Source organism: Leiobunum rupestre, chromosome 2 (assembly GCF_980474605.1).
Source record: "Leiobunum rupestre chromosome 2, qqLeiRupe1.1.hap1, whole genome shotgun sequence".
Lineage (NCBI taxonomy): Eukaryota > Metazoa > Arthropoda > Arachnida > Opiliones > Sclerosomatidae > Leiobunum > Leiobunum rupestre.
Window position 1 is genome coordinate 68,072,873 of NC_143385.1, and position 27,895 is coordinate 68,100,767.

A 27,895-nucleotide genomic window follows, 5' to 3' on the forward strand; every position below is an offset into this window, starting at 1 on the left:
CAAATCAGTTCAACGAAACGTAGAAAATGGGAAATATTTATACATGCAATGTGGCAACGCCGATATCGTCTCGTTTACGTCGTCTGGTTCCGGAACCTATGAAATTCGAAAAATTGATGGTCAGGCTTCGTATTTAGCAGTGTAGTTAAGTTTAGTTTGAGGGTAGGTTAATTTTAGGCTAACGTTAGTTTGGGTTAAGGTTAGGTTTAGTCAAGGTCGTGCTTAGAGGTCTCGCGGCCCCGGGCGAAATGCATGGGCGAAACTGACAAGGATACTACCCGAGGTGGTTATCTCCGATTTGGTTCAAACTCGGGTGGTTAGTAGACCTTCATGTAACTTGAAAACCCCGAAAAGGGTGGACAAGAATGGGCTTTCGTTTTGCCATGGCAACCAAAAATGTTTTTAACAACTTAAAAACCGATTTTCTCTATGAAAATTAACATGGGAAATAACAATCTTTTTCAAAAAAAATTAAAAAAGGTTCATCAATTGACGGCTTTTAAAATTCATTTTGCGCGTGAAAATACCTCTACATGTTATGGTCAAAAAAGCACGCAAAGAAGGCTGTGTGCCCAAGACATGTACCTGTAGTGTCGCGCGCTAAAACGTCATTTAAAAATCCGTCAATTAGATACATAATTCAGATCATGGCTTAATCTGGTACATTTCGACCAATATACGTTAATTTTGGTAAATATGAGAAAATATACATATATTGGGTAAATACGAGTAATCAGTTTTGAAGTTGTGAAAAACATTTTTGGTTGCCATGGCAAAACGAAAGCCCATTCTTGTCCACCCTTTTAGGAATCTTCGGCTGTTACATGAAGGTCTACTTACCACCCGAGTTTGAACAAAATTGGAGATAAACACCTCGGGTAGTCTCCTTGTGAGTGTAGCGGCCCTCCGGTATATACATCCCTATGGTAAAATTTAAGCGGCCCTGGGGGACCCGGTTCGCCACCCCCTAAGCACGGCCCTGGGTTTAGTAAGCGCAGAAATGCAACGCTCATCCTAAGTCCGGATGGTAGAAATATATTCACGAAAAATGAAATTATTTGGTGGATACTGCCGGACAACATTAACACAATTATCAAATAAACTGTTAGACAAAACTAACAATCGTAAAAATATCAGTAGAAAACTAATAGTAAAGCTAAACTAATGATTTAAACGTGGGTACTCTCGGACTAGTAATTTAAGAAAATGCTTTTCGTACTCGTGAATTAATTATCTAACGAAAAATATTGTAGTTTAACTAATTAACTATATAAGTGGGTAACGCTGGACTAGTAATTTAAGAAAATGCTTTTTGTACTCGTGAATTAATTGTCTAAAGAAAAATATTGTCGGTAAACTAATGAATTATATAAGTGGGTAACGCTGGACTAGTAATTTAAGAAAATGCTTTTCGTACTCGTGAATTAATTGTCTAAAGAAAAATATTGTCGTTTAACTAATTAACTATATAAGTGGGTAACGCTGGACTAGTAATTTAAGAAAATGCTTTTTGTACTCGTGAATTAATTGTCTAAAGAAAAATATTGTCGTTAAACTAATGAATTATATAAGTGGGTAACGCTGAACAAATAATTTCAGAAAATGGTCAACGATTTAGTTTAGATATAACTAAGCACCCTTGTTATAAAAAACGTAATTATAAGAAAAAAATATTGAAGTAAAACTAAACTAGTTAATTATGTAAAACAATTTGATACGGTCACTACCGCGCACTAACTGCAAAGATATATAGACGAAAATGCATCGCAATTACTCCGATATAAGTTTTAAAAGCAGTCCCGGGTGCAAAAGGTCTTTTAAGAAATCGATGATTAAGACATTGCGTCGCGCTTAAATCCCGGCTCATCGCTGCAAAGTTTCTCGTTGCAAAGAAGTGAAAAGGAGGTGGCGCCATATGGTTTTTAACGGGCAGGGGTGCAAACACGAGGACCCGGGCAATTGGTATCGGGCCCTCTCTCTCAGGCGCGCTTTGCAGGAATGCATCCTCTCGTATTTTCGCCTGTTGCATCGTTCCTGTCTTCCCCCCTCCATTTTACCGGGGGCTTTCCCCGTTTTAGACCAATCGATGCGTCCCGCCTGGGACGATGACGTCACGGTACCCTTTTCAAAGTGCCCTCTATCTCCGGCAGACGTCTCTGGCTATCTGGAAATCGAGATCGCTTTCCCCGGAATGGGAAGAAAACGGGGGTAGGCATGCGGGGGGGGGTCTTCTTAGCGCGAAACGGAGGGGGAAGAAATGAGGGGCTGAATTTTTGGATGTATACAGGCAAAGCGCTTTTCCCAGGCGCCACAGGTCACAGTTAGACTTCGTTCGGAACAGACGCGACTTTGTATTTGGTCCCCGCATTGTAACAGCGTTGTCTCTGATCTTCTATCTGTCTCCCGCTGCGTTAACTACACCGTCTCCAGCACCACCGCAACATGCCGGCTTTGTATCCTACCTTGGAGGCTGCACTGCCCATGGCTCAACAATACAGAAGCTTGCCACCGTCAGGTAGGAAATTTATCGCTAATGCTAATTATATTTCTTTATTGGTATTGTCCATCTTGCATTGTTGCATTTAATTTGCGCTTTCATTTATCGGTAATTTTGGTATATTTCGCTATTCAAATTCTATTTGAAGTTCAAATTGATGAGTGCAAAGTATGCACAAAAAGTTAACAGAAATTTACGCCTCAAGACAAAGCTTTATTTGTATAACCATTGCACGCGCTCTAAGAAACTTCCCAAAATGCCTTTGGCGACTCTAGCACGCGCTCGTTTACTTTTTAAAAGTTTGAGACAGTTTTGTAATAGTTATATTAAACAATAAGATATTTATTGCATTAAAACTAAATTTCTAACATATACTCGACTTAGAAATACCTTTAAATTACGTATATGATCATCTAAAATGTATTTTGAAGTTAGATAGTTCAGTGTTGAAAAGAGGGCATGAAACATTTTGTATCATTGCCTTATCTATAATTGCATTGCCGCATTATACGAAACGCAAAATCAAACGTTGGAGCAACGCATTTAAAATTAACGACAGGAAATCGGCCTCTTGTCAACATAACAATATCCCGAAGGTGTTCTTTATGATTTAAATGGTAGCCTTGTTTAGATGGTAAATATAGGCGTATCTTTAAATCAATGGTCTGTTTATGGTAGAAAGGAGTCTTATGATTTTCAAGACAACCTTTACAAATTATTCAAAAAATAGGAGTAACGTCGCTTTTGTAATTTATTTTTAATAAATAGACCTATAAATTCCCACGCATGCTTGTCCTAGTTGAGTATGAAAGAATAACGGTTCGAACAAATTTTCTTTTGCACTAGGAAGGCTCCAGATAAAAATATAGTACTTCATCGCATCTGGCAAACTTGCAAACCTAGTTGCTTGGTTTAAATATGTAGATAGATCATAATTGTGCGAACCATATTCATTTATTAGATACATTTTTAAGCAAATCATTGTATTACAGTAAAGTAACGATACATCTTTGATTGTTTAAATATTCCATTTATAATATTGCTATATTTTGAAATATTCTTTCTTCACGTAGCCTACCTTAGTTTTATACAAAAAAGTGACCTGATCACCGATACAAATAAAAGGCAGAACATCAGCCAAATTTCTAAAACCAAATAGTCCAATTAAAGCAGTGACGTCTGGTCAGTGGTCACTGTGATGAGCTCTGACCAGTTTAAGATGTTTTATCTTAAATTATAATTAAGTTTTCTTGAGATGTTTTCTGAAATCTGGGTAAATTTTTCAATCCGCCATTTTTTGTAGCGTAATTCAGATACCAGTGTTGTTTCTAAGTATTAATCATTGAGTTGGGAATATTAATCTAGAGATCCAATCAAATCTGCTCCCCGCGAAACAAGTTTTTGAAAAATACGAATGTGCCGTCTGCTCTAAAATGACGATCAAACGTTATCATATGACCCGTGGCGCCATCCATTATTTTGAAGAAAAAAAATCTTTTTGCTTGAAAACGCGTCTTATTTGAAGGAACCATTGAGAGATAGACGGCGCCACGGGTAGAATGATAACGTTTTCTCGTTATTTGGGACGCCGATGGGAGCAGACGACAGTATTCTTATTTTTAAAAACTTGTTTCGCGAAATACTGAAATCCGACGTTTTGATTGGACCTCTAGATTAATATTCCCAACTCAATGGTATTAATATTCTATTAGTAAACGTTGGTAGAAACATGTAGCCTGGATCGATGGAAGCTGTAAGCTCCGCAGTGAAGCCTATGTTTGATTCTCCTAACGCGCCGTGCTGCGAAGAGGGGATTCTAGGGGCTGTTATTGTTTTAACGAGTGTATTTCTGTTGACGACGCTCGTCTTCACGTTTGGGGGTGAATGGGAACTCGGCCTCAAAACGTGAATTTCTAGAATAGTCCATAATGAGAAGGGGCGAATTAAAAAACTTACAAATAACTCGTAAAACTTCGAGTAAACCAAGACGTGAATCTTGGAACAAATAGATCTTCGAGGTCATTAGAGGGGTTAATCAAAGCTCTGTTTAGTTTTAACGGGAGCTTAGAATTGCTTTGACGGTACTGCCAAGCTAGCCCGACGAAACGTCTGAAAAACACTGTGGAAGCCTAGACATTCACGTTTGTTATTTTGGAAATTTAACGCCTCTATTATAAGCTTAGCCGAACTAATTTAGGTTTGGTTCGCATGGCATTTTTGCAATATTTATAAGCCAAACGAAAGTTGGAACTTGGATTAATAATAGTAGTTCCTACCGGGATATTTCACTTGGAAAAAAGCCTGACCAGCAAATGGCTTTTGCGACAGCAGCGCCGCTTCGGTGAAGTCAGCGGCGAAATTCCGAAACTCCCGTAACACGTGGCCTTCTACAAGGCAAAACCCGTAACAAACACTTAGCAAATGCACGCGGAACTATGGAGTGATGTATCCAGGTAGAAACTACTATTATTTATCCAAGGTTGGAAGTTCTTTAGTTTTTTCCCCGTAATATTATACTGCATTCCAATTTTAAGCTGATTTTGAGTAATGCATTTTCTAGCTAATTGTGATATGATAACTAGAGTAATGGTATATACTGGGACAATTACGAACGAGCAAATTTACCAACAAACATTTCAAATGACACAATTTTATTGAATATATTTTATTAGCTTTGTTTTTCAATCGAAATTTCGGCTAATTTTCCAACTGTTACGAACGAACAAATTTACCAACAAACCTTCTAAATGACATTCAGAGTTACTATATCCATTTACAAAATATTATTGTCCAGACAAAATTTCTTAATTCGTGTCTCCTATTACACCCAATAATATCTTGGGTGGCAAAAGTAAAGAACACCCCAAAGTTGACTCATTGCGAAACAAATATTGGTTTTTCATACTTGGCACTTGGTTAGAAAGCGTTGTAGCCAAGTTACTAGTTCCAAACTGATTCGCTGGTTCGCGAAGATGGTTGGCCCCCTCCTAACGCCATTTACAAAAATTAACTAGTTGATTAAAATGCACCCGATCCCGATGCGATGGTTCGGATGGTAGTTATGACGGATAAAGCCTTAAACTGTTTGTGTTTGAGATAAGACAGGACACACGAAGCAATATTGTAAAAGTGATTGGACGATACTACATAAGTAGTAAAATACCTTAGTGCATGCTTAATATTTCGTCGTCGTGTACCCTGCTTTAGTAAAATAATAGTAGTTGGCCATCCTGAAGAATACTAGTGGTTGTTTAAAGCTTAGGCTCGTATGACCTACTTGAATAAAAGTAGTAAATAAAATAAAGAATTTTAAATAAAAAAGTTTTGAAATACTTTCCAATAGGTAGTGACTAGTTGACTACTTAAGGTTGAATCAATAATATATTTTTTCATGCTAAGTATAGAGTACTAACTACTAAGGAAAAATTTAAGTATAAATAGATACATTCTTGATTGAATTAACAGCCCGTACAAATATTCACTAAGAAAAACCACTTCGATAACTTTAACGATAATACTCTAGGGACAAACTACATCAATTTCTCTAAAGATGTTGGTTTGCTTTAGAATATCCTTGAAAATGGCGATTTTTAAACTTTTTTCTTTCGAAATATCTGCAGAATATTCTAAAGGGAAGGGAGATCTAACATTTCAATTGAAACGTTTCGTACCTTTGTAACTTGAAGCGAAGGGCAAACCACTTTCCGTAATTATTATATATTCTGAGCGCAATTGTAACGGAAATAACTATGTAATAACTCCGTAATCACAATGTGCATACAAGTCTTTGGCCTAGAAGCCAAAATGCCGAGAGCGGGCCCGGGCCACGGCAAAATATAAGTTCCGGGCCCCACGAGAGCCGTTACTAATGCAGATAGCTATTCTTTTTCGAAGGGAAACATCGGGCCCCGGTAATTTATACGAGACGTGGGTATATTGATGTCTATAAGAACAGTAATGAGGATCCAGCCTAAGGTTCACGGCCTAAATCACAGTGGAAATTTTAAATAATATTTTTGTGTATTTAGGTAATCTAAAAAAAAACCTTTTTTTCCCCTCTAAAATATAAAAAATTCCCAAAAATAATCCATGTTGAATCTTATCATAATACGCCTAATACTTGACAATGCGGGCGAACGGGGGCAGCAGTCCCCCGATAAGTAAAATGCACTACTCTATCAAAATCTACTTAAAATGGAATGTAGTATAATCCAGACAAATTATTCGTCGTCGTGTATCCTACTAAACACAATAATATTATTGTTTCAGAAGTAAAGAATTTCTTACATGAAAAGTGTTGCTGAAAATGCCTAATTAAGGAATATTTTTAAATATATTTATTTTATAACTATGAAACAAAACTTGGTAAAATAGGAACACTGTTTTTACTATTAGGTAATTTCTAAAATTTGTTTTTACAAGATTACGATATTACCAGAATCACTGAATCAAACGAAAGATTAAAAGCGACTATTTCAGCAACCAATCCAAATAGAATAGCTTAAAAATCTGCTATAAATTAATGGGTTATATTCAGGTATAGAGTAATTACCAGTTCGCCTATATAACAACAATATTTATTTGTCAATGAACAACAATGAAAAATATGTTGATTTCATTGAAAATAGTGGTAATTTACATTGTTTTGCGTATAAGACGAAAATTCCCTTTTTTCCCCAATTTCCATTTTTTTGAAAACAATTCCCCGTTTTTTTAATTTTGAAAGGCGGAAATTGGCTACAATGGAAACACTGCTCCATCCGCTAAACGTCAGCCCGGGTATCGATATCAAATAATGCAATGGTTTTACTAAATGGTTTTCCGGCCTTTGAAACCGTTCAATGTCAATTTCCTAAATCGCGTCAACGCCATCGCCTGCGGCGCCATCTGTATTTCCTTTCGACGGAAGTCTCCCAATCATTGCTTTATCTCTCTCGGTCTGTGTCTCTGTCTCTCAGTTGCCACGGTAACGAAGCTCGCAGCGCGTGTCGTAGTTCTAGCATCTTCTCTCGATTCGTAAAAACTTGAATCAGCACGAAGCGATTTTCGCGAACGTATTAAGCTCTCCCTCGCGGCGAACTTGGCAATATAATCGTATAATTTAAGCGACGCGTAACCGGATAAATTTCGTTTATTTTCTGAATATTCATTTTTGCTCGAAAACTAAAAATATTTAAAATATTCGAGGGTGATATTGCCTCGAAGAAGTTTAAATAACGCGTAGAGAACGTAAATGTAACTTTACGGAGAGTTTCCGTCCCAACTTTTCGACACATGAATTATGCATTTTTCGAATGCGGTTTTAAATTTCCTCGCCTGGTCGCCAGGTGGAGTACGTGTTTCCCGCTTTGATACCGTCGATGACGTCGAAATGTCGTTGGTGGTTTGACAGTTTGGACGCCTGATTAAGTTTTTATATTTCATAAAAACTAGATTCATCAAAGTGAAAAGTTTCGTCCTGTTGCAAAAATTTACGTGCGTAGGTCTCATACATTTATAGATCTGTTTGCTCGCCTCAGTACAACGGGGCTCGTAATGTTATTATGCATTTCTTTAAAAACGTTTAATGATGCAACATCTATTGTCAGTTTTTATCAGCTTTGAAGGTGCTTCGTAAATTAATATTTAGTTAAACCATTGGATATTTTACTTATTATTAGGAATATTACATTAAAATTTAGGTACAATTTTAAATTTATTACCAATTATTGTGAATAATTATATTTAAATGATACCCTATAAGTTTACAGTAACGGACAAATGATGGCGCCACCTAAATTTGTAAGATGACGAATATTTTTAGTTTGGCGTTACGAGTCCAGTTGACTATATGTGGTCTGAGGTTTGATGAAAGGTTGTCCTTTTGATTACAAATAACATCGTTGCTAAATTTAATAATTTTATTTAAGTTTTAACAACAAATAATATATTTAGACCATACCAAAAGTCAGAAATATCGACCGACAAGTATCTAAGCTTTAATTACTTAATAATTTAATTTAATTTAATTTAATTATAAATAAATAATTTAATTAAATCGCGCCAATCAAAAATACACGATTTTATTACATTTAAATTACTTCAATCAGGATTAAATAATTTTAATTTACGTATAATAATTTTAAACAAAATATATTTCCATTAAATTTCAACTTAATAATTTAGTAAAGATTTAATATTTTAATCACAAATTAATCTGTTTTAGATTGACGTTGTATAACTAATTCAATTGTTTTATTCAAATTCCTAAATTTTTTTTCAAGTATGATACTTGAAAATAATTACCTGTTGACGCTAAGGACAAATTCGACCCTTAAAAATGTTATGGATCACTCTTCCCAAAGATTTAAAGGTCGATGATACCCTAGATTCGAATTCAAAGAGCTTTGCGATTGATGGTTTGGTAACAAATTGATTACCAACTTCCGGCACGTGAACTCCAAAAAACAGGACTCCATCGTTTGCTGTAGTACGCTATCTACAGTTGATAACACTGGTTCAGGGTGACCAGACTTCCAATATTTTCAATTCCTATAAATTCTATTAATTTTATCTTATTTCATATAAATTCCATTAATTTTACCTTATTTCCTATAAATTCCATTAATTTTACCTGATTTCCTATAAATTGCTTTCATTTTACCTTATTTCCTATAACATCCATTAATTTTACCATATTTCCTATAAATTCCATTAATTTTACCCTATTTCCTATAAATTCCTATCATTTTACCTTATTTCCTATAAATTCCGTTAATTTTTATCTTATTTCCAATAAATTCCATTAATTTTACCCTATTTCCTATAAATTCCATTAATTTTACCCTATTTCCTATAAATTCCATTAATTTTACCCTATTTCCTATAAATTCCTATCATTTTACCTTATTTCCTATAAATTCCGTTAATTTTTACCTTATTTCCAATAAATTAAATTAATTTTACATTATTTCCTATAAATTCCGTTAATTTTACCTTATTTCCTATAAATTCCTATCATTTTACAGTATTTCCTATAAATTCTGTTAATTTTACCTTATTTCCTATAAATTCCTTTAATTTTACCTTATTTCCTATAAATTCCATTAATTTTACCTTATTTCCTATATTATCCTATAATTTTACCTTATTTCCTATAAATTCCATTAATTTTACCTTATTTCCTATATTATCCTATAATTTCACCAGTTTTCATTCATTTTACTAATTGTTCTTGTTTTGATTTTCAATTTTATCTTGAATTTCCACCAAACAAAGGGAAAATAGTATTTTGGAGTTGTCATAATACACAAGAATAATAACTTTGGTTTTTCCGTGTAGTATAACCCAAAAACATTTCGTCGTCGTGTACCCACATGTAATCAATATATTACCTTATTTGACCTATTTTTATAATCTCCTTTATATTGCCTGTGGTGTTTTCTATTCTTTCTTTTATTTTACCTATTTTGTATCCTATATATTTTTATAATTCGGCTTCAAATTTCCTATTTTTCCTATGAATTTTGGGTTTAATTTCCCTGGTCACCCTGATCGTTACTAAAATAAGCTAATGTTACCGGCTATTGACTACGCGCGAGGCAGTGATTTCGAATCTAGGGTACGAGGTGTAGATTATCTTTGGACTTTGGTGATATCAAGGACCTCTTAATTTCAATATTGTCTTGTTCTCCCATTGGATTTACATTGTATTGGTGTCGAATTTTAATTAATTCATCAGGGAAATGTCATCAATTAAGAATGTCCACTTTCTTTGCAAAAATGTGTTGACACCAATCTTTCCCTCTTTTTGTTCATGAACTAATTAATTTAAAGAAAATGAAGCAGACGCTCGTTGTATTTGAAAAGCTTATAATAGCTGGTTTCTTTTCGCCTGTTCTCGGACTAGAAATGTACTCTTTTTACCCTTAAACGTTTTATTCGCCTGTTCCGGGGATGAGAATTACTCCGGCCCATAAACTATTACTTGTTCCGGAGTATTAGGGCTACTCTTTTTACTCCTTCTGGAAAGCTAGGAGCAACAAACACAACACCCCCCACAAGGAGAACGTAACCCGTCAAAAGTCGTGGATTTTCTTGCGTACGTTTTTCATTGGCTAGACGCTTTAGCGCCTGCTGCCGTCGGAAGGTGAAAATTCGGAAATTGTCTTCCCCGCCCGTAAAACGTTCAGCGTAAAGGCTCGTGACGCTCGTCCAATGAAATTCGTACACAACCCGGCGTTAGCGTGTTTAAAGGCTAGCTCCGTTCTCCTTGGGTTTGTAGCTCCTAGCTGGAAAGGAGGTGTAAAGGAGTAAATCGGATTTGGTCGTCTGCTAGCCAGAATTTATCCGCTAAAAAGCCCACAAGCAGCCATTTTGGAAAAAAGTTTTTACTCCGACTCGAACTATTCGCCACCACAGAACCGGAGTTCTTACCCTATTCCGAAATCCCGGAACAAGCGAAAATAAACCTACTTTTGAAGAACGCGTTATTTACGTCTATTTTAGATTTCGATGTAGAATAATTGCTAAACTCAGATTTCGATGCCTGAAAAAAGCTTCCGAATTTGTCTCTTGAAAAAAAATTGACATAAAATCAATCTTTAGAATATTTTTAAGTTCTAGATAAATTAATATAGTAAATGTACCTAAGCCTTGGTCACAAAAATCTTACGTTTTTCAAAACAGGGCCAACAAAACTGTTTGTGTGACCAAAGACAATATAGACCTCGTACCCTAGATTGGAATAGATAATAGTGAGTGTAGGGAGCTGTTGGCTCGCGTGGCATGAAGGGCTTGCCCCCACCCTCCTACACATTGTAACCCGGACACCCGAATTAAAGACATTAAAAGTCGCTAGATGAATTGGGCCCAAGGTGGTGCCTTGGGTATTAGCCTAGCTGATTATTATTATTATTATTATTACAATACGACTCATCTCAACCAGAATAATTCAATAAATTAATTTATTTTAATAATTTATTCAAAATTATTGAGACGCCAAAAAGTTGATATTTTTTCAAGAACAATAGAACAAGCGAAATTAATAGTTTTTTTTTCTAATTTTTAAACTTCAGAAAATGAAATCGAGATGAAATTTTTAATTTTAGCCATGAACTAGGTATGATTTGAAAGATAAGGTAATAATAATAATGGCTGATAATTATTCGCAATGTCCAGATGGTCTACCGGTAGATTTAAATATTTTTCGGCGGACAGATCAATTGGTTTATTAACTATACTTTAAAAGAATTTATTTTTTAATTATTTCACATGATTCTATCACATTAATTATTAGAAGATAGGATGATTTGTTTTTTATTACGTTAATTTTAATTAAACGATATTTTAGTCCAACTTTCGGTCGAATGGTTTTAATTTTATATTCAATATCACCTAATCATAGGTGCCAGGTGCGTGACTCTGAAATCGGCCTATTCCGGGATTTAGGATGGTTTGTAATCATTATCCATGTTTAAATTGATTTTTTTCGGGAAAAAAATGTAAACAAAGAAATTTACCGGTTAATATTTCGGAAAATGATTAAAAAACATGTATTATTCGTAAAATTTGAGCTTTTTATAGAAAAAAACGTCGTTTTTCCGATTAATTTTACAAATTTTTCAAAAAATTAATCGAATAATACAGAAATATAAATTACTTGATCAAAACGTTTTACGAATAATTTTGAGAGCTTTATCTATTGAATAAAAGTTAACCACCCCCGACCTCTATTTATCGCCAATATTACGACCAAATTCAAATTTACGGAAACAATTTCAAGCGCTATAGGATGTTGTTTTTCTGAAATCGATAATTATCTGGGCTTTCTGAGAGCCTGGCAACGCTGTTATCGAGTAATTTTACATTTCCCGCAATCCAAGATCTTCAGCAGCTACCTAAATCATTTTTAAGATTCTGTTTCAAAACAATTTTTTTTGATATATCAGAAATCGATATGCTCACCTCTGATTCAGTATATTAATCAGGAAAACTGTACAATTTTTCCATAGACGAATAATTAATAATTATAACATTAATTAAATGATAATCAAAGGAGAGTGGAGCTGTTTAGAAAATGAACTGTCGATAAAATATTTAACGCGACGTTAACTTTAACCCGAGCCGTGGTTGACCCCTGAACTAAAAGCTAAGGTATACTGACCAAAGGGACGAAAATTTCCAATCAGACGGGGGTATCTACGGTCAATTATCCTTTTCTCCGCTCAGTGACTATTTAATTACAGCCTAAAGACGGCCGGACACAAGACGGTAGTGGTCACTCTTCTTTCCACATTCTTCTCATTCCTCAGGTGCTATCCAACGCGAGGGCAAAGGAAAGAATTGAAACCCGGATAACTAAGTCGTGTACAATGTGAACAGACCTTCGGGTGGGGTAGAGTGCGGATCAGACAATAGGAAGCCATCGAGGTCAATTTAAAAGGATGGACCGGCCACGCCCTGAACAAGTACGTTGTCCATTACATCAAACCCGTGTCTCTTATCCAAGCTGGGGACTAGCTTCGTACTCGCCGTCACCTTACGTCGGTTGCCAACTCAGTTTACCATTTCTTACGGTCATCTTATTTGACAGTAGGCGTGTGGCTATGGCGTTGGTTAACCGCTGAGTATAAGCAGAGTGTTAAGAATAGATACAGAGTGTTTCAAAAGGTGATGCAAAAATGTTAAGGAGTTGTAGGGGGTGAGTTGAGAAGTATGCCGGTTTTTCCCCCATTTACCTACGATGAGTTAAAAGAGCGCCAGAGAGCTTGAAAGTGTGGCCTACTAGCCCCTGGAAGTAGGTTACAACAAGCGTAAAACCAAGCAGGGAAACGCGAACATTAAGGTTTGGGTTCGTGTGATAGGTAAAAAAGGACTTTGTAAACAAATCGAGGTAACCTGAGTAAAAAAGTAAACTTAAACAGTATTTAAAGTCCCTGCTGCTTGGTTTTGTACTTGTTGCAGCCTAATTCCTGTTTATAGTAGGCCACACTTTGAAGCTCTCTGCCGCTCTTTTAACTCATCGTAGGAAAATGTGACAAAAACAGGCATACTTCTCAACTCACTCCTACAACTCCTTCAAATTTTTGTATCACCTTTTGAAACACCCTGTATAGGCTATCCCAAATGGCCTACTCCGATGTCGCCTACTTCGCGGTTGCTCTCAACAGATGAGTTCCCTATGCTAGTCGACAGGCCAATGCTCCCGTCGCGATAGACTAATATAGCCCTCAACATTCTGTGTAGGTCTATGTGTAAAGAGGGTTTGTAGGTTGGATGGGGATCGGCCGCTGTATATGGGTCGCCCATAAACCGATTGGTTTCTGGGCTTAATTTAATAAGTTTGCCTTTGAGAGATTCTATTGCTCTAGTAGCGCGAAGAAATCGATTGTCGGAGGCAGCGGTATCGGCTTATCGATGAAGGGTTTATCCTAGACCCTCTCTAGAGTACATTGAAATTCCTAAAAAGGGGTTTGGATCAGTTCTACTATGGTTTCCTAAAAAAGTATTTTTCTGGCGTAGGGCACTATGATGATAGACCTCCGGTGGTATGGTCTCTGTTACTAGGTACACCGGGCTACAAATTCTGACACACTGTAATAGTGAGTGTAGGGAGCTGTTGGCTCGCGTGGCATGAAGGGCTTGCCACCACCCTCCTACGCATTGTAACCCGGCCACCTGTTTAAAGGCATTGAAAGTCGCTAGATGACTTGGGCCTATGGTGCTGCCTTGGGTATTAGCCTAGCTGATTATTATTATAATTATTAAAATGACATTAACATAAATAATTTGAATAAGCATTATCAGAAGTAAATGAACCGAGTCATTGAAATAGCGCTCAGAATCGGAGGGCGTTTTCCTTATGAAAATGATGAGAAAATCGAGTAAAATAACAGCTAATTTCCATCCCCGTCTTTTGACGTGATAAATTGCACTTGGGAATTGTTGATATAGCTATTTATATGTATAAAAAATTATTTCATAAAAACAACATGGGGATTATAGCAGTCTGATAACTTCGGTTCATTTACTTTTGGCATTATCCACATATCACTATTATTATTAATTTCAAATCCCATCAGACCCGCTTACAGTGGGCCCGGGCCCTGTTACAATCCGCAATTTAGGGCCCTCAAAATAGAGCCATTATAACTGGAAATAATATTAGGTGTCCAGGGAGAAAACCAGGGGAAAAATCGGTGGCCCAAACAGCGCGGACCCCAATAATCTCTCGGGGCCCGGAGCCCTTAACAACCCACCTCGTACTAGCAACCACTTTCTCTTTTTACCACATGCCTATTAAAGCTTGGGCCTATGTCTTAAAAATTGCTTTTCGACAACTTCGGCAGTTCTCCTTTACCGGCTGCAGTCTAATTAATTATCCTTAATAGCCGTACTTTAATTAAATTCGGGGAAGGGAAGACTCCGTTTTCCGTTACATCGTCAATCACCCCCCCCCCTCTTTCCACCGCGATAAAATCGAATCTTTTCTATATGGGACACATAGGCCTACCGATGATAAATTTATTTTTGGGGATTAATTATATAGAAATGGCTTTATTAGCGAGCGTCTGCCTTAAATAAGACTTAATTATGGGAAGCCGTTTTCAAAGCGCCCTTGTTCGGGGTGCCCACCGCTAATTTATTGGACTATGTCTGTCCCCTAATTGCGTGGGAAAAAAACCTTGGAAAGCGTATAGTTGCGAGAGTTTATTTGGAAAGTGTTAATAATAAATTATCGATTTAATTTTAAATTATCGATTCTATTTCAAATTATCGATTCTATTTTAAATTATCGATTCAATTTCAAATTATCGATTCTATTGGAAATTATCGATTTTATTTTAAATTATCAATTCGATTTTAAATTATAGATTTGATTTTAAATTATCGATTCGATGTTAAATTATCGATTCGATTTTAAATTATCGAATCGATTTTAAATTATCGAATCGATTTTAAATTATCGATTCGATTTTAAATTATCGATTCTATTGTAAATTATCTATTCGATTTGAAATTATCGATTCGATTTTAAGTTATCGATTCGATTTTAAGTTATCGATTCGATTCAACTTATCAATACTTAACGATTCTATTCAAGTTATCGATTACATTTTATCAATTCTATTAGACTTAACGATTCGATTAAAGTTATCGATTACATTTTATCAATGCTATTAGACTTAACGATTCGATTAAAGTTATCGATTATATTTTATCAATTCTATTAGACTTAACGATTCGATTAATGTTATCGATTACATTTTATCAATTCTATTAGACTTAACGATTCGATTAAAGTTATCGATCACATTTTATCGAGTCTATTGGACTTATCTATTCGCATTAACTTTATCGATTCGAATCGAATTAACGTTATGATTGAATTTACCGATTTAATTTAATAATATTTAATATTTTAAAATTAGTCTCTCCAACGGTGGGAATTAGTTTTTGTGATTTTTAGTCAAGCCTTTTTCTCGTTTCAAAAAACAGGTCGACTCGTATGTTCTCAGTAGCCAAAATACGTTCTTGATAGTGGAGTTTATTTTACTTTTTCAAGCGGTTTTATTGTGATTTTTCGTCAAGCCTTTTTCTCGTTTCAGAAAACAGGTCGACTCGTATGTTCTCAGTAGCCAAAATACGTTCTTGATAGTGTAGTTTATTTTACTTTTTCAAGCGGTTTTTTTAACGAGTGAAAATTGCGGAATATTAAAAGGGAATTTAATTACTTTATTGAAGGATTAACGCGTGATTGATTATTCTGTTTTACGGTCAACTCGAAAGTTCTCAGATAAAACTACCTACGTTCTTCTTTACATAAATTAGGCGCGAGCCGTTAGGGGAGTTCCGAAGAGGGTCGAATAATGTTTGGCGAGTCACTTGACGAAATACCAAAAAAAACAAAAAAAAAAAACATAATAACGGCATACCAGACTTTTGTAAAATAGACCTTGTCTAAAATTGGATTTTTTTAAACGAAACATTGTTTATAGTGAAATAGCGATATCACACTGATTGTTTAAAAATGCAATTTAAAATATTGCTATTTTTCGAAAAATATTCACGTAGACGAAAAAGTAACATCTGCTTGACGGTTTAGTTACTATCATAATAAAGAGTACTTTTAGGGCTGGACATAGCTAAATGTGAAGAAAATAGCCTTTGTAGAAACATGGACTAATTAATTAGCTGTTGTATTTTCATGCTAAGCAGACGCTTTGTGTTTTAAATTTTAAATCGTTTATACCAACTATGAAAGCTAATTATACTGTCTACTAGCAAACAACGGCCGTGGAAGCAATGTTGCCAGTCACGACAAATTCAATACGATGCGAAACAAAGTCTCAACTGTTATTCATATTCCCATAGCTTGAGCATAGCGCTGATTTGATTTGGGTCGGCGGCGGCGTTTCGGGAAAATCACCCGGCGGCGTCATGACACGCCAATTTTAAAAAAAATCCTCGGCGGTGTAAAATGTTTTCGGCGGCGGCGGCGGCGGCGGCGGCACTAAGGGGCAAAAGTTTCTCCCCTCTTTGGAATTTGTTTCAAGGAAAAAAAAAATAAAGTTATAAATATTCGGCGGCGCGCTGAAAAGTAAATGACTCGGCGGCAGAGAAAATATCGGCAGCGCGCCGAAAAGTAAGTGACTCGGCGGCGTTGGTTCGGCCTCAGATAAAATATCGGCGGCGTTGGATCGTCGGCGCCAGGCTCTATCCATACAGTTTTCTAGCGTACAGTTTTCTCCTTTTAAAATGAACACCAAGAATAGATTTATTTTTACTGGGGGAGAATGACTAACATGTAAGTTGAGACGATCCGTGGGCATCATGATCTAGATTTGCCCCGGCACGAGGGGGGAAAGTAATACGTCACCGAAGTGTGCTTCAATCGCGTTTAAGGCTCAAGTATTAAGTAACCAATGACTGTTAGAGCGTGAATGGGATTCGGAGCAGCGCTAAAAAGCCTCTCAACATAGTCATTCTGTATAAGTAAAACATAAATACATTCTTGATAACGCAAAAAAAAGGCAGCAAAGCTCTGGAGAAGGTGTATATTGGGGGGAAGCGCTTCCATCAATATCCGCGGGCTTTGAAGTTAGGAGTAGTACATCCCTGAAGCGGATCGATTTCGGCGAGAGCCCACCGCTGCAGATGGCGCTAGATGCCTACTCAATGTTTTTGTTCGGTCGCGTCGAAATGCGAATCTATCTTCATTATAAACACATACTACGTGTAAGCTAGTAATAGGGCTGTTTCCGCGACTTAATTCGTTGCTTTGTTGTAGATCCATTACGACTCGCCGCTTCGCCCGGGGGGAATTCGAGCTCTTTGCCGACTTCGTAGTATCAGAAGTATATCATATTTCTTTGATAAATAAGTGGACGTAAAACTGAAACCAAATTGTATAGCGCCATCAGATATTGTTCAAGTAGAGTTCACTTTATCTTTTGAGAAAATACGTGTATTTAGTTACGCAAAAGTTAGATTTAACTCTTAATTTCGTTCATTCCGATCATTTTACATATTTAATTTTCTGATGATTTTACATATTTATTTGTCTAATGATTTTACATATATATTTGTCTAATGATTTTACATATATATTTGTCTAATGATTTTACATATTTATTTGTCTAATGATTTTACATATATATTTGTCTAATGATTTTACATATTTATTTGTCTAATGATTTTACATATATATTTGTCTAATGATTTTACATATATATTTGTCTAATGATTTTACATATTTATTTGTCTAATGATTTTACATATATATTTGTCTAATGATTTTACATATTTATTTGTCTAATGATTTTACATATTTATTTGTCTAATGATTTTACATATTTATTTGTCTAATGATTTTACATATATATTTGTCTAATGATTTTACATATATATTTGTCTAATGATTTTACATATTTATTTGTCTAATGATTTTACATATTTATTTGTCTAATGATTTTACATATATATTTGTCTAATGATTTTACATATATATTTGTCTAATGATTTTACATATTTATTTGTCTAATGATTTTACATATATATTTGTCTAATGATTTTACATATATATTTGTCTAATGATTTTACATATTTATTTGTCTAATGATTTTACATATATATTTGTCTAATGATTTTACATATTTATTTGTCTAATGATTTTACATATTTATTTGTCTAATGATTTTACATATTTATTTGTCTAATGATTTTACATATATATTTGTCTAATGATTTTACATATATATTTGTCTAATGATTTTACATATTTATTTTTCTAATGATTTTACATATTTATTTGTCTAATGATTTTACATATTTATTTGTCTAATGATTTTACATATTTATTTGTCTAATGATTTTACATATATATTTGTCTAATGATTTTACATATATATTTGTCTAATGATTTTACATATTTATTTGTCTAATGATTTTACGTATTTACTTGTCTGATAATTTTCTATAGAATTTATAGAGGATTCTGAATGACAGAGAAGCATTAGTTTCCATTTTGTCACTTACAAATTATTTGTAAAGAAATTCTATAGAATTCATATCGGAATCCTATAGAAAAATTGTTCAAAGAGTATATAGCATCTTTAGATTGTTATGACGATATTCTCTTACAAATATTTTAAACATTAATTCTACAGAACTCTTATAAGAATCCTATAGAAACAATATTCATAATTTCCATAGAATCTTTAGAGGATTTATATCTCTAATAGAGAAGCATTAGTCTTGGGTATTAGCCTAGCTGATTAAATATTTGAGAATGAAGCATCCGTTTCCATTAATTGCCTTGCAAACATGTTGTATAGAAATTCTACAGAGCTCCGATAGGAATCCAAGGGAAAAATGATACAAATTCAATAGAATCTATAGAGGATATGTACCTCTGACACAAGAATTCCTCATACTTTTGTTCCCTTATAAGTATTTTCAACTGAATTGTCTATAGGATCTATAAAAAATTGGGTTATTGTTTTACAGTCATTGCCAAAAAACCTCAAAATTTCGACAAATTTTTCTTTATGGATATTTATAGAGCACTCTATAGGTTAAAGAAAGACTTCTATAAATGGAAACTTCTATAGAAAGATAAATAATATATTAATCTGACAGCACATAACTCCTACGGCCCATTCGCATAATGGATAATATAGCGTGCTGGAATTAACGGAGATTTTATGGTTTTTGAGCATTTTTGTGCAAAGTAATGATAAATACCGTCTGGTCGCCGGTGACCTTCGAGCCTCAGGAGATGCGTTTTGCTAAATTCATGAGAGGTCATTGACCCCCAGAGGCGGATTGCATGAAATTCAGATTTTTTCTTCTGCCTAGCGCCGCTTATCTTGCTTCTAACCTTAGGCCTTAACTTATCTCTCAAACTGAAACCAAATTGTATAGCGCCATCAGGTATCAGTCATAAGTAGAGTTTACTTTATCTTTTGAGAAAATGCGTGTATATAGTTACCCAAAAGTTCGAATTTCGTTCATTCCGATAATTTTGCATATTTATTTGTCCGATAAGTTTACATATTTACTCATCTGATAATTTTACAGATTTACTTGTATGATATATTTTAGAGATTTAGTTTTCTGATAATTTCACAAACTTACTTGTATGATAATTTTACAGATTTACTTGTCTGATAACTTTACATATTTACTTGTCTGATAATATATATGATCTACTTGTCTGATAATTTCAGAGATTTACTTGTCTGATAACTTTACATATTTCCTTGTCTGATAATATATATGATTTCCTTGTCTGATAATTTCAGAGATTTACTTGTCTAATAATTTCAGAGATTTACTTGTCTGATAATTTCAGAGATTTATTTGTCTGATAATTTCAGAAATTTACTTGCCTAATAATTTTACAAGTTTACTTGTTAGTCAAATTGGCAGGCTTACTTTTCAAACAAATTTCCTTTTTACTCCTCTGATAATTTTTCTGATTTACTCGGCATATTTATGATGGATTCCGTAATTTCACATTTCTGTCATATTTTCAGTTAAACTAGTTTACTTTTAAAACAAGTCTATATTTACAATTCTTGCCACCAGGGTTAACAGAGGCTACGGGTAATTGGCAGATGATTTTTCCAGTTATTTATTAAATAATATGAAAGGCACAAATTATTCTAATTAGCGTATCCGTAAAAATATCGAAATATGAAAAGGGCCCAGAAGAAGCGTCTATGTTCCCGGATATCCATTAGACCGGCCTCGAAAACGAGACATAAACTTGAGGTTGATTTATGACGTCGTAAGAGGAATTTTTTTTCTAAAAAGTTACCGCAGTTCGACGCTTCTTCTTAACTCGGGCTAGTACGTTTCCGTTTTCCTTCATAACGGAAATCTGTTTTAAGTGGTGCGCTTCATCGTAGATGGCGTAGGAGTTATAAAGGGAAAAATATCATAAATTTAGGTTTGTCTGACACCATTGACAAAGGTTTAGGGGCCCTTTGACATCTGTGTAGTGGCTCTCAGGTCATAAGAGGGAGAGTATATAAAGGGCTTCGTCGCTGTCTGTTCTAGGAATAGGGAGCCTTCTATCTAGTGGGGTTGGAATCAAATTAATATTATTGTAGAATTAAGAATCAAATTAATATTATTGTAGAATTAAGAATCAAATTAATATTATTGTAGAATTAAGAATCAAATTAATATTATTGTAGAATTAAGAATCAAATTAATATTATTGTAGAATTAAGAATCAAATTAATATTATTGTAGAATTAAGAATCAAATTAATATTATTGTAGAATTAAGAATCAAATTAATATTAAGATCAAATTAAAAATCAAATTAATATTAATGTAGAATTAAGAATCAAATGAATATTAAGGTAAAATTAAGCATCAAATTAATATTATGGTAAAGTTAAGAATGAAATTAATATGAAGGTAAAATTGATAATTAAATTAGTATAAAATTAAAAGTGATAATCAAATTAATATTAAATTAAAATTGATAATTAAATTAATATTAAATTAAAATTGATAATTAAATGAACTGGAAATTAAAGTTAAGAATTAAGTTATTATAAACTTAAGTTAAGAATTTAATTATTATAAACTTAAATTAAGAATTTAATTATTATAAACTTAAGTTAAGAATTTAATTATTATAAACTTAAGTTAAGAATTAAATTATTATAAATTTAAGTTAAGAATTAAATTATTATAAACTTAAGTTAAGAATTAAATTATTATAAATTTAAGTTACGAATTAAATTATTATAAACTTAAGTTAAGAATTAAATTATTAAAAATTAAAATTCTGAATAATTTTAATATAAAATTAAGATTCAGAATTATTTTAATAAAAAATTAAGATTCAGAATTATTTTAATAAAAAATTAAGATTCAGAATTATTTTAATAAAAAATTAAGATTCAGAATTATTTTAATAAAAAATTAAAATTCAGAATGAAATATATCAAGTGAAAATTCAGAATGAAATATATCAAGTGAAAATTCAGTATGAAATATATCAAGTGAAAATTAAAATTCAGTATGAAATATATCAAGTGAAAATTAAAATTCATAATTAAATATATCAAGTGAAAATTAAAATTCTGAATTAAACATATCAAATTAAAATTAAAATTCAGAATTAAATATATCAAGTGAAAATTAAAATTAAGAATGAAATATATCAAGTGAAAATTAAAATTCAGAATTGAATATATCAAATTAAAATTAAAATTCAGAATTAAATATATCAAGTGAAAATTAAAAATCAAAATTAAATATATCAAGTAAAAATTAAGATTCTTAAAATATTATTTATCGTCAAATGTGTAGCTTCAGGAATGTAGATGGTGACTTAAGCGCCGAACTATATTTTGCATTTGGCCAACTTATTTTATTAATGTAGACGTTCGTACTTTCACCAACGTATATTTATTTCTAAAGTATAGACAACAGAAAAAAAATCTCGGAGGAAATCGCTAAGTTTATAACGTCTCAAGAACATTTTCCGACGTTTCGCGGGAGTGATGATAAGTTTTCTAAATTTAAAAGTTTTCAACTCGTAAAAAACGCAGTACGGCTTCATTTTCTTTCGATTCTTTTAATGAGTTTGAGAATTATAATATTTCTGTTTATTTAGCCAAAGCCATTAGAGAAATAAATGTGGAACTTTATGGTTTATGACCCAAGATTTAACATTATGTATTGTACTAAGTACTCGTAGTTTTAGCTAAATATTTTAAAAATTCTAATCTTTAAGGCTTAGAATTTTTAAAATTTTATCAACTATCAAGAATATAAGAAATCTTACAATGGTTTTCAGAAAACGTCCAGAGAAAAACCTATTTAGAAAAGCTTGTAAACGTTTTAAAGAATTATAAAAAACCGCCAAAAAATAAATAGAAGCTTGGAAATTCCCTTTAAAAGCTTAGAATATTTTTAAAGAAGCTTGGATACATACTATACAAGCTTTGAAAAATACTTGACAAAATTTGAAAAATATTTGACAAGCTTTGAAAAATACTTGACAAGCTTTGAAAAATACTTGACAAGCTTTGAAAAATACTTGACAAGCTTGGAAAAATACTAGACAAGCTTGGAAAATACTATACAAGCTTGGAAAATACTAGACTATCTTTGGAAAATACTTCACAAGCTTTGAAAATATTCGACAAACTTTGAAAATACTCGATGAGCTTTAGAAAATACTAGACTTTCTTTGACAAATACTTGACAACCTTTGAAAAATACTAGACTACCTTTGAAAAATACTTAACAAGCTTTGAAAAATACTTGACAAGCTTGGAAAAATACTATACTACCTTGGAAAATACTATAAATACCCAAATATTAGTCTAATATAAAACCAAATATTAGTCTAATATAAAACCAAATATTAGTCTAATATAAACCAAATATTAGTCGAATATAAACCCAAATATTAGTCGAATATAAAAGCAAATATTAGTCGAATATAAACCCAAATATTAGTCGAATATAAACCCAAATATTAGTCTAATATAAAACCAAATATTAGTCGAATATAAACCCAAATATTAGTCGAATAACAGGTTAATAGTAAAAATTCTAATATCTAAATAGTAGAACTGAATAAGTTAATGATATCATAAGTGACCTATGACGTAAATGAAAAACTAAAACTATCTGTACACACAAAAAGTATCAGCTGAGAGCCGATAGAGGAGGCGGCAATAAGAGTCCATATTTTCCGAATATTCGCCGAATATTTACCGAATAATAGAAATGTTATTCGATATTCGATCAAATACCAAAAGAGGCGTAAAACGAATAACCGAATTATTCGGTTAATTGGGTTATTCGCCCAGCCTTACTGACAGTGTAGCTGTTTGTACAATATTAACAAACAGATTTAAATAATTTTACCAAATATGTTCTTTATGCGTCGCAACGTCGTTTCTTAGATAAAAATAACTTTTGTTATCATTTAATTAACTAGTTCTAACAGTTCGATTTTTCCTATTCGTATTAATAAAATTCCTTTCGTGTTTTTTTAATCCGATATGAAAATTAGTACGATCATAATAATTAATAAGGCGCATAAACACAAACAATTCCTTCATTAGAATTTAGATTGAAAATACCGGATTCTTAATAAAAATTTTCTTGTCGTTGAGGCCATTGATCGACAGCTGAGCCTTCAAACATTTAATATACATAATGAAACTTCTGGAGTAGTATATTCAACCGCGCCCTGCCAGTTAAGTAAACTTGATCAAAACGGCCTCTTTACAAAACTCAATTTCAAAAGGAACATTTCTTGACTCGAAGATAATACAATTGAAGATCCGTCACCCCAGACGTTATCACCGGACAGTTCGTATCGAAAGCGCCAGTTACGTAAAGTGTGCGAGTCACAAACTAGGGCTCACCGTATCGGTTAGAGTGTCGCGAGTTGCGTCGAAAACGAAAGTAAACATAACTTTCTTCGTACTAGTAACGCTAGAGGGCACTGCGCGCTTCGTTATACCGAAAGGAGAGCATCGAAGGGGCTAGACTATGTGGCCCCTTTTACATGGAAAGGGGGGATAAAAAAATGGTTGAAACTTGACCTCAAAACCCAGTAGCCTCCCAACTCCTTCGACGAGTCGGTTTTAAATGACTACGTTTGGTTACGAACAACCCCGTTTTCCAAAACGCGGTCTACACCGTTCGTCCGTACCATTTGAAATCCGCGATATCGACAAATGCAGTTGTCAGTGAAGGTTGTCAGTGAGGCTCGTCTTGGACGCTGAGCCAATTCGCCTTGTCTCACATGACCTAGGATAAAAAGCGTTACCTTTCATATTGATTCGCGAACAAGTTGGTCGAGGTTTCCTTCCAACCCTCCCAGGACGAATTTGTTCTTAACGCGTATGGCTTGAAATGACGGACGGACTGGATGCTACCTTACGTTACACTTACTGTAACTTGGTGCCAGAGTTCGTCCTTGACCAAATTTCTCCGGTGCTTTCCGGCACGGCCTGCAGATGGAGCCTTTGTCGGGTTGATGCGTGGAGGTAATTTAATGGGGCTTTACTGCTTTTGACACTTTCGACTCGTGACCTGAGATCTCAAATATCAGAACCTGAAAATGGTTCCTTATGTTAGGATGGTTTCGTACCTGTAGCTTCAAATAGTTTCTGGGTTTTTGATGATTGTTGCTTGACTAGGACAATAGGTGGCGTTGTCAATTTACTTGGATGTTCCAGCGCAATAATGGTATCTTTAACAAGGAAAAATCAAAAGTAGATTTTTCTATTTCCAACTGAAGTAGTTTGGATTTAATTGCTTTAAACTGTTTGAATAGAAATGTTTCGTGTCTATTCTCACAGAAATAGAATTTGTGTTGATTCCAAGAGAAATAGGTTTTGTTTGTCTATTCCAAGCGAAACATTTTTTGTCTGTGTCTATTCCAAGTGAAATAGGTTCCGTTTGTCTATTCCAAGCGAAACAGTTTTTGTCTGTGTCTATTCCAAGCGAAATAGGTTCCGTTTGTCTATTCCAAGCAAAAAAGTTTTTGTCTGTGTCTATTCCAAGCGAAATAGGTTCCGTTTGTCTATTCCAAGCAAAACAGTTTTTGTCTGTGTCTATTCCAAGCGAAATAGGTTCCGTTTGTCTATTCCAAGCAAAACAGTTTTTGTCTGTGTCTATTCCAAGCGAAATAGGTTTTGTTTGTATATTCCAAGCGAAACAGCTTTTGTCTGTGTCTATTCCAAGCGAAATAGGTTCCGTTTGTCTATTCCAAGTGAAATAGGTTCCGTTTGTCTATTCCAAGCGAAACAGTATTTGTCTGTGTCTATTCCAAGCGAAACAGTTTTTGTCTGTGTCTATTCCAAGCGAAATAGGTTCCGTTTGTCTATTCCAAGCGAAATAGGTTCCGTTTGTCTATTCCAAGCGAAACAGTATTTGTCTGTGTCTATTCCAAGCGAAACAGTTTTTGTCTGTGTCAATTCCAAGCGAAATAGGTTCCGTTTGTCTATTCCAAGTGAAACAGTTTTTGTCTGTGTCTATTCCAAGCGAAATAGGTTCCGTTTGTCTATTCCAAGCAAAACAGTTTTTGTCTGTGTCTATTCCAAGCGAAATAGGTTCCGTTTGTCTATTCCAAGCGAAACAGTTTTTGTCTGTGTCTATTCCAAGCGAAATAGGTTTTGTTTGTCTATTCCAAGCGAAACAGTTTTTGTCTGTGTCTATTCCAAGCGAAATAGGTTCCGTTTGTCTATTCCAAGTGAAATAGGTTCCGTTTGTCTATTCCAAGCGAAACAGTATTTGTCTGTGTCTATTCCAAGCGAAACAGTTTTTGTCTGTGTCTATTCCAAGCGAAATAGGTTTTGTTTGTCTATTCCAAGCGAAACAGTTTTTGTCTGTGTCTATTCCAAGCGAAATAGGTTTTGTTTGTCTATTCCAAGCGAAACAGTTTTTGTCTGTGTCTATTCCAAGCGAAATAGGTTCCGTTTGTCTATTCCAAGCGAAATAGGTTCCGTTTGTCTATTCCAAGCGAAACAGTATTTGTCTGTGTCTATTCCAAGCGAAACAGTTTTTGTCTGTGTCTATTCCAAGCGAAATAGGTTTTGTTTGTCTATTCCAAGCGAAACAGTTTTTGTCTGTGTCTATTCCAAGCGAAATAGGTTTTGTTTGTCTATTCCAAGCGAAACAGTTTTTGTCTGTGTCTATTCCAAGCGAAATAGGTTCCGTTTGTCTATTCCAAGCGAAACAGTATTTGTCTGTGTCTATTCCAAGCGAAACAGTTTTTGTCTGTGTCTATTCCAAGCGAAATAGGTTCCGTTTGTCTATTCCAAGTGAAATAGGTTCCGTTTGTCTATTCCAAGCGACACAGTATTTGTCTGTGTCTATTCCAAGCGAAACAGTTTTTGTCTGTGTCTATTCCAAGCGAAATAGGTTCCGTTTGTCTATTCCAAGCGAAATAGGTTCCGTTTGTCTATTCCAAGCGAAACAGTATTTGTCTGTGTCTATTCCAAGCGAAACAGTTTTTGTCTGTGTCTATTCCAAGCGAAATAGGTTTTGTTTGTCTATTCCAAGCGAAACAGTTTTTGTCTGTGTCTATTCCAAGCGAAATAGGTTTTGTTTGTCTATTCCAAGCGAAACAGTTTTTGTCTGTGTCTATTCCAAGCGAAATAGGTTTTGTTTGTCTATTCCAAGCGAAACAGTTTTTGTCTGTGTCTATTCCAAGCGAAATAGGTTCCGTTTGTCTATTCCAATTGAAACAGTTTTTGTCTGTGTCTATTCCAAGCGAAATAGGTTCCGTTTGTCTATTCCAAGCGAAATAGGTTCCGTTTGTCTATTCCAAGCGAAATAGGTTCCGTTTGTCTATTCCAAGCGAAACAGTTTTTGTCTGTGTCTATTCCAAGCGAAATAGGTTCCGTTTGTCTATTCCAAGCGAAATAGGTTCCGTTTGTCTATTCCAAGCGAAATAGGTTCCGTTTGTCTATTCCAAGCGAAATAGGTTCCGTTTGTCTATTCCAAGCGAAATAGGTTCCGTTTGTCTATTCCAAGCGAAATAGGTTCCGTTTGTCTATTCCAAGCGAAACAGTATTTGTGTATGTCTATTCCGAACGAAGTATGTTTCGTTTATGTCTATCCCAAACGCAATCAGGTTCGAATCCCGGCTGATTAAAAAATTATGCTACACCCAAGGACCAAAAGAGGGCGCTTTTGGAAAAACCTTTTCCCCGATTCTAAGAAACTGGGTACGCAGTGATTACCCTTCGCCCTGAAAATGCGAACGCGTTCGCAGGCCTGACAGACAGACCCACAGACAGACAGACAGACATGGTGGTTGTATAACCCCTCCTAGGGTAAAAAGTCCCCTCGGAGAGGTAAAAAATGTTATTCGAAATTCTATTTATTTTAAAATATGAAAATAAAGTCTTGATAC

General features: G+C 34.2%; 1 protein-coding gene across 1 annotated transcript in view; it reads left to right on the forward strand.

Annotated features, from left to right (window-relative positions):
* Window positions 1-2,325: 2,325 nt before the first annotated feature.
* The window catches only part of LOC149958862 (synaptotagmin-6-like), a 129,678-nt gene continuing 104,108 nt past the window's right edge, over window positions 2,326-27,895 (forward strand). Inside the window, exon 1 of the mRNA XM_090165068.1 lies at window positions 2,326-2,515. Coding sequence (XP_090021194.1) covers window positions 2,443-2,515 — 73 coding nt within the window. The 5' untranslated portion in view covers window positions 2,326-2,442. The remainder of the gene's footprint in view (window positions 2,516-27,895) is intronic.